The 6728-nt window shown below is 39.1% G+C and overlaps 1 protein-coding gene across 1 annotated transcript; it reads right to left on the bottom strand.

Moving 5' to 3' along the window:
• Positions 1 to 2931: 2931 nt before the first annotated feature.
• Positions 2932 to 6338, bottom strand: LOC141292878 (uncharacterized). The gene is made up of 2 exons (XM_073824932.1): positions 6254 to 6338; positions 2932 to 4007 (listed from the first exon to the last, which is right to left on the bottom strand). The coding sequence occupies exons 1-2, from the start codon at positions 6336 to 6338 to the stop codon at positions 2932 to 2934; spliced, it is 1161 nt and encodes a 386-aa protein (XP_073681033.1).
• Positions 6339 to 6728: the final 390 nt, after the last annotated feature.

Raw genomic sequence — 6728 nt, 5'->3', positions numbered from 1 at the left:
GCCGGCTTCGGCGGATACTACAACGGCCGTTGGTTCGCTTCCAAATGGCCACCTGAGTTTAGCCATCTTGTTCAGCATTCAGACTCGCCCTCGTCCGCTCTTCACGAAATGTATCCCGTCATTATAGCAGCCATCCTTTGGGGGCATGAATGGTCCAAACACACCATACTTATTCACTCGGACAATTCAGCAGTAGTTGACATCATAAATAAAGGCAGATCTCGTTCTCCCGCTATCATGCAGTTCGTCCGCAGGCTGACGCTAATATCTGCTCAAAACCAGTTCCTAATCCGAGCCGCTCACATTCCGGGCTACCATAATAGTATAGCTGATTCCTTGTCTCGCCTTTCTTTTTAGAAGTTCAGGATCTTGGCTCCAGAGTCAGAGGTCCATCCCACGCCAGTCCCACCGTTTTCTGCCACCGTCTTCAACTAAATCCAAATCTAGAAGACCTCTCACAGGCTTCGCATGAAGCCATCCTCAACGGCCTTGCCCATAGTACTCTCTCGGCATACCTAACCGGCTGGAACTGTTTTAAGGCTTACCACTCCTTTTACCGAATTCCATTTCCTCTTATGGATGTTTGGTCCATCTGCAATTTTGTCACGCATGCTCATTCCAATCTAAAATCAGAGTCTCCACTATTCAGACTTATTTGTCTGGAATCAACTTCATCCACAAACTGGCAATTGGCGAGCAATGCCGCTCAATTTCCCATTCCCACGTTTCTATGCTCATTAACCCCCTGGGGACGAAAAACGCCCTGGGGCGTTTTGAGGCAGTTTCCCAAAAGGAACTTCAATTACTCTGTCATTTCTGATTGTACAGATAAAAGCAGTACATCAATCGAATCTGTAAAGGGTCTACTTTTATTTGTATATACTCACAAAATCAAAAAACATTGTGATTTTGCAAAATAAAGAAAACAAAAAGGGTGTGCTGTCTGCTGCGTTGATCTCCGTGATCTTCATTCAGAAACGTGTCAGTAAAATATACTATAACTCAGCCAATATACAACACAGAGACATGAGCAATATGTCTAGACAAAGCTTGATATGTATACTTTTAAACGAAGTAAGTTTTACCGAAAACAAATATTCTGTGATAAAATAATCAATATGAAACCAACACGATGTCCAGTCTCTCCGGTCTGCTTCATTATTTTATAATTAGATCACGCCCACGAGCTGTTCGCTATTCATATTCAAATCGTCCACGTGAGGGCGCCGCGCCAAAAGTAGACGCCCACATCACGGTAAACAAAGGAGAAACTTCGTTCAAGTTCGTCATTTCTGGAAGAAGACTCTGTCAGGAATAAAACGTACTTCAGAAGACATGAGTAAGTTTTTTTTTCTCTTATTAGCCTACTAGTTAGTTATTACTGTGACAGAATGTGCAAACATTTTACCAGTTAAGACTTTTTGCCAACTATAATTCCTGACTACAGCAATTGAAACATTATAAAGTACGTTTCATTTCACTGCATCTAAATGACTCACGATGCCAGTATGTTTTTAATAGTCTGTTCAATAAAGAATGATGCAATATAAAGGTTATAGTGTTCACATTTAAGCTTAACAGTTATAATATAGCCTATTACGTCTCTGTTAAGCCGAGTTCAGACTGCACGATTTTCAAAGCAATCGCGTCACAGATGTTTTCATACTGCATGACTATCAGGGGTAGCATTCCGTCACTGCTGTGTTCACACTGTACGATGGATCGGTGACAGGGGGTTTCACACTGCATGACTTTACAATAGGAAGAATCGCCGACAACTTTGTCCCGGTCCCCGAACTGCGTCTCACAACCAAACACACGCGAGAAGTGACATGGAAACAACGCGAGGTCAGGCGTGCAAGTTCTCACGTGAGACTGAGATTATTATTTAAAAAATGGTAGCCCGCAAGAAGCTTGTCATACATGTGCACTCATTTGCAGCGTATAGAAAATAAACCGAAACTATGCTTGTTGATATTGTGGTCTAAACTTTCGTAACTCCTCCCCCACCTTCTCTCTGGCCTGGATGTTGTTCTCTCATTGGCTGAAGGTAATCGCCGATGTGATTTTCAGTCACATCACCTTTCACACGGCATGATTTTGAATCGCCGACAGGTCCAGATATTTAGCATGCCAAATATCTCCCGGGTGTCGGCGATTCTCTCAGATCGCATCTTTGATTAAGACAAACATGACAGGAAGATAGAGCTCAGGTTAGAAAACAACACTCTCTAGTCATCTGTAAGTATTCGACTTCTATTACATTTCCCATGTTCACACTTAATGGGACCCCAGTTATTACTCCACACCTCCATAATTTATTTCCTATTTGACTGCAACTTCAAATCATTGCTCACATACCATTTTCATTTTATCACTATCCATATGCTCTTTACTATTACATATTATCACCAATCCTTCATCTTCAAGAACTTTTTACACTTGATGTCATCTGCTTGTTTCAACTCTTTTATTCATGCAATTACCCATCTGTAAATTGCAATACAGTTATTAATTCCTCCTGTCCTCAATTTATTGATTCCCTTTCACTATCACCAGCACTGCTTACTAAGTCTTCTTCATTATTTCTTTACCTCTTTGGTCGTTTTCTCTAGACTTACTCTTTTTTATGTTATTCGATCGGAAGATCTGAAAGAGCCCATGCATTTAACCTCCCCTTGACAAAATGGGGAGAGACGTGGTCAAAAGAAACTGTGATACAGAGACAGTCTACTTGTGATCCAATCAACCAAAACACATTTAAACCCAGGTGTAAACAAAGCCCAAATTCACTGCTCAGATATTTAGAAATTTAACAGAGGTGCTTCTGTGAACCTCAAGATTGTCTTGTTTTTGCAAGTCTTTCCACAGTGATGGACTGGTGTTATTTCATGACTCATATCACACTGATAACATAAAAATACAGATCTCTCATGTGTGAAACCTCATATGGTATTGAAGTGTTGCTTTATTTCTAAAACTCTTTCCGCAGTGACCACATATAAACGGTTTCTCTCCAGAGTGAACTCTCATGTGTCTGTTAAGGATTCCTTTTTGGTTGAAACTTTTTCCACATTGCTGGCAGGTGAAAGGCTTCTCTCCTGTGTGAACTCTTATGTGCTCTTTTAAGTGTCGTTTATGATTAAACCTCTTTCCGCACTGAGGGTATGTGTAGCGTTGCTCTCTAGAGTGAATTCTTATGTGGTCTTCAAAGAGCTGTTTTTTAAGAAAACTCTTTCCACACTCAGAGCATGTGTAGGGTTTCTCTCTGTGAGTTCTCATGTGGACTTCAAGGTTTTCATGTTGATCAAAACTCATTCCACACTGATCACACGAGTAAGACTGATCTCCATTGTGAATTCCCATGTGTCTATTAAAGCTTTCTTTTTGAGTGAAACTTACTCCACACTGTTGGCAGGAGTAGGGTTTTTCTCCGGTGTGAATTGTCATGTGACTCTCAAGGTTTCCTTTCCGGTTAAAACCTCTTCCACACTGTTGACAGGTGAAAGGCTTCTCTCCAGTGTGAACACTCATGTGTCTTTTAAGGGATCCTTTTTGGTTAAAACTTCTTCCACATTGCTGGCAGGTAAAAGGCTTCTCTCCTGTGTGAACTCTTTTGTGGACTTCAAAGTGTCCTTTATAATTAAACTTCTTTCCGCACTGAGGGCATGTGTAGGGTTGCTCAGTGTGAATACTCATATGGTCTTCAAAGAGTTGTTTTTGATGGAAACTCTCTCCACACTCAGGGCATGTGTAGGGATTCTCTAAAAAGTCACTCCTAACATGTGTTTTAAGATTTTTTCTATGAATTAAATGCTTTCCACACTGTTGACAGCCATACGGTTTCTCTCCTGTGTGAACTCTCATGTGTCTTTTAATACTTACTGTTTGTTTGAAACACTTTCCACACTGTGAACAACTAAAAGATTTTTCTTCATTTATGAAATCATGATCTTTCTCTTCCATTTCATTCAGTATTTGACTCTCCTCTTTCAGTGCCCTCAGGTCTAAGGTGAAAAAAGAAAATAGTTGAATAATGAAATGAAATAAAACAACAGACATCAAAATATTCAAACATGTAAAGTGTTTCAACCAACATACAACTACATCCTATATCCACTAAGCAAATTTAAGAGGTGTTGAGTCCCACTCCACTGTTACCCTTTTAGCCAAAGCAACAGAGGGAGCTCACAAACAAGAAATCACAGTTATATGAGTTATGTTATATGAAATGTATGACAAATGCAAATGCAGAATATAAACAAAAGCACATGGAGGACACAACTGAAAACAAATACATACTTGATTTTAATCATATATTATTTAAGTTCTTCATCAAGCAGTCTTTAGCATTGTGTGTAATGCAAATCTGACTTGACCATAAATCCCATCGGGTCGCATTTGTACGTTAATTCAGACGTTAATTTGCTGGTGTCTGAAAATGATTTTTGCCATTAAAATAGTTTTAAATGTCTGAAATGTCGATGGTAGTTGGAAGCTTGATATGAAAATGTGGGAAATAAACAAGTGATGCGCGGGTCGTCTCATAATCGGCGGGTCGGGTTGGGGCGGGTAAAGAAACTGTAACTTTATTCGCGGGGCGGGTTGGGGCGGGTCATAAAAAAAAAAAATCAATGTATGTTGGGTGCAATTCCCTATAGCCTATTACATATTTGGGAATATATTTTCATATTTTATTAAGTTCTTTAATAAGGTTATCAACACGTCACGTCACGAAAGCGCCAAGCAGCTCCCACTGCCAGCCACAAGCGCATCAAGCGAACGCACATTCAGCTCTGCAGGCCTGGTGCTATGCGTATTTAAATCTCCTCTGATGCGCATTATCATGCATTAGCCAAAATCATGACAGTCAACCACATCCAGTCATATGTGAATGAATGTAAATATTTGCTAAAAACACACAATAAAGACGTAGATGTAGTCCGGACTGTGGCGCCGCCGGCTTGCTTTGAAATGTATTTGGTGATTGTGCCCGCTGCTTCTCCCGCACCCTAGTCATTTTAAACAGTACATAATAACAAAAACAATATCTTGCAAATAAAAAGAAGCAGATTTTTATGATCAGAACTCCCTAAAACCAGTGAACCTGTAAACCTTTCAGTCCAAGGATGCAGTAAACGAATGCGTTCAAAACGATATTCATAAATGAAGCATATATACCCACATTTCTTCCGGCACCACAAACGTTACACCACTGTTTATCTTGTTATTAATATGATTTGATTTATGGTTCATATTCATAATCGTACAGTAACGTGCAAGTTTAAAGGGCGAAAAGCACTTTCGGTTTTCATTTGCATTACAATGCATAATATGTCTATTTAATTGTCGCGGGGCGGGGCGGGTTGTAAAAATAGACACAGTACTGTGGGGCGGGCCAAATAATTTCATAATTGCGGGACCCGCGGGTTGAAAAAAAACTCGACCCGCGCATCACTAAAATAAACTTAAAATAAAATTTTGGCCCAAGATATTTAAAAGATAATTGCTATGTGAGGTTGATGAATGATAGGCAAATGTATTTATTTCCTGCCCGATATTCCGTTATTAGGCCTACCTCAAGAACCGGCTGTTAACAATCTGTTCAATAATGACATGGACCATTTTTACCGTGACTGACTAAACAACAAAATTTTAGCCGACTAATCCCAGGGCTGCCAACTATCACGCATTCAGCGTGAGACTCACGCAATTGACACTTTTCACACGCTCTCACGCCACACATCCATTTTCTCACGCAGTCAAAAGCACCCTCAGTTAAAACTGCTGTGGAAATTCTCACTCCAAGCTGAACTCAAAAGTTGGCAGCCCTGCTAATCCTCTTCTCGCAGACTAACATTCAGTAAACTATTAAGGGGGCAGCACTAGTCGAGTGAAAGTGATGGCTGTCACCAGACTTTATTTTGCATATGTCATAATTACAGTATCTATACTATAGTTAGACCACATGCAAAACTTTTATTAAACTATTTCATATTGAAAAATGTTACTCAATCCTAGCGGTGCACCTTAACATTTACAAATTAAATGAGACACAAGTTTACAAATTCTGTTTTTAAATGAGAGCTGAACTTTAAGAAAAAAATTAAGCTGAAATTCTTTCAAAAAAAAAAAAAAAAAAAAAGCCGCAGGAGGGCAAACGGAGCAGAAAAACACCCGCCAAAGACAAATGAATTGAGAAGATGTAGAGGACAGTTCATAGAATAGTTCAGCTTTAAGAATGAAAACCAACCTGTTTGTTCCTCAGTATCTTCTTGTTTGACTCTGAATGTTTCTTCAATCTTCATGTCTTCACTCTCCTCTTTAATAAACGCCATCTTGATAATAGTGTCACGTGGATCTCAGTTGCTCCACCGGGAGTTTTTTTTTTCTGTTTGGAAACGTTGCCCTGTTCAAGATGAGAATTATTAACAGAAATATAAAAAAAGAAAAAAATTAAATCTCTGTGTGCATCTCAATCAGCTCTAGTTCAGTAGTCAGTGCACTAGTAAGGGAATCAGAGTAATAGCTAATGGACTTAAATGATTTGATTTAACAAACATTCAAACCTTTTAACTTACTATTTCATTTTGATTAACATTTAATGATTATTACATTTAATCGATTACACACTTTAAAAATTGCTATTGTATTAAAAAGTTGTCATTACAACAACCAAACATTTGCAATTGTTTGTCAAAGTTGTCATTAATCATGTTTGTGTTTGT

The sequence above is a fragment of the Garra rufa genome, chromosome 19 (genome assembly GCF_049309525.1).
Source record: "Garra rufa chromosome 19, GarRuf1.0, whole genome shotgun sequence".
Taxonomy (NCBI): domain Eukaryota; kingdom Metazoa; phylum Chordata; class Actinopteri; order Cypriniformes; family Cyprinidae; genus Garra; species Garra rufa.
Note: the sequence above shows the minus strand (reverse complement) of the source record. Positions and strands in the feature narration are given on the sequence as shown.

Bases quoted from the DNA above. Each gene is read 5' to 3' on its own strand.
- LOC141292878 (XM_073824932.1), bottom strand. From the start codon at position 6,338: ATGGCGTTTATTAAAGAGGAGAGTGAAGACATGAAGATTGAAGAAACA. The intron at 4,008-6,253 runs GTTGGTTTTCAT...TTTTCACCTTAG, and splicing joins AGATACTGAGGAACAAACAG to ACCTGAGGGCACTGAAAGAG.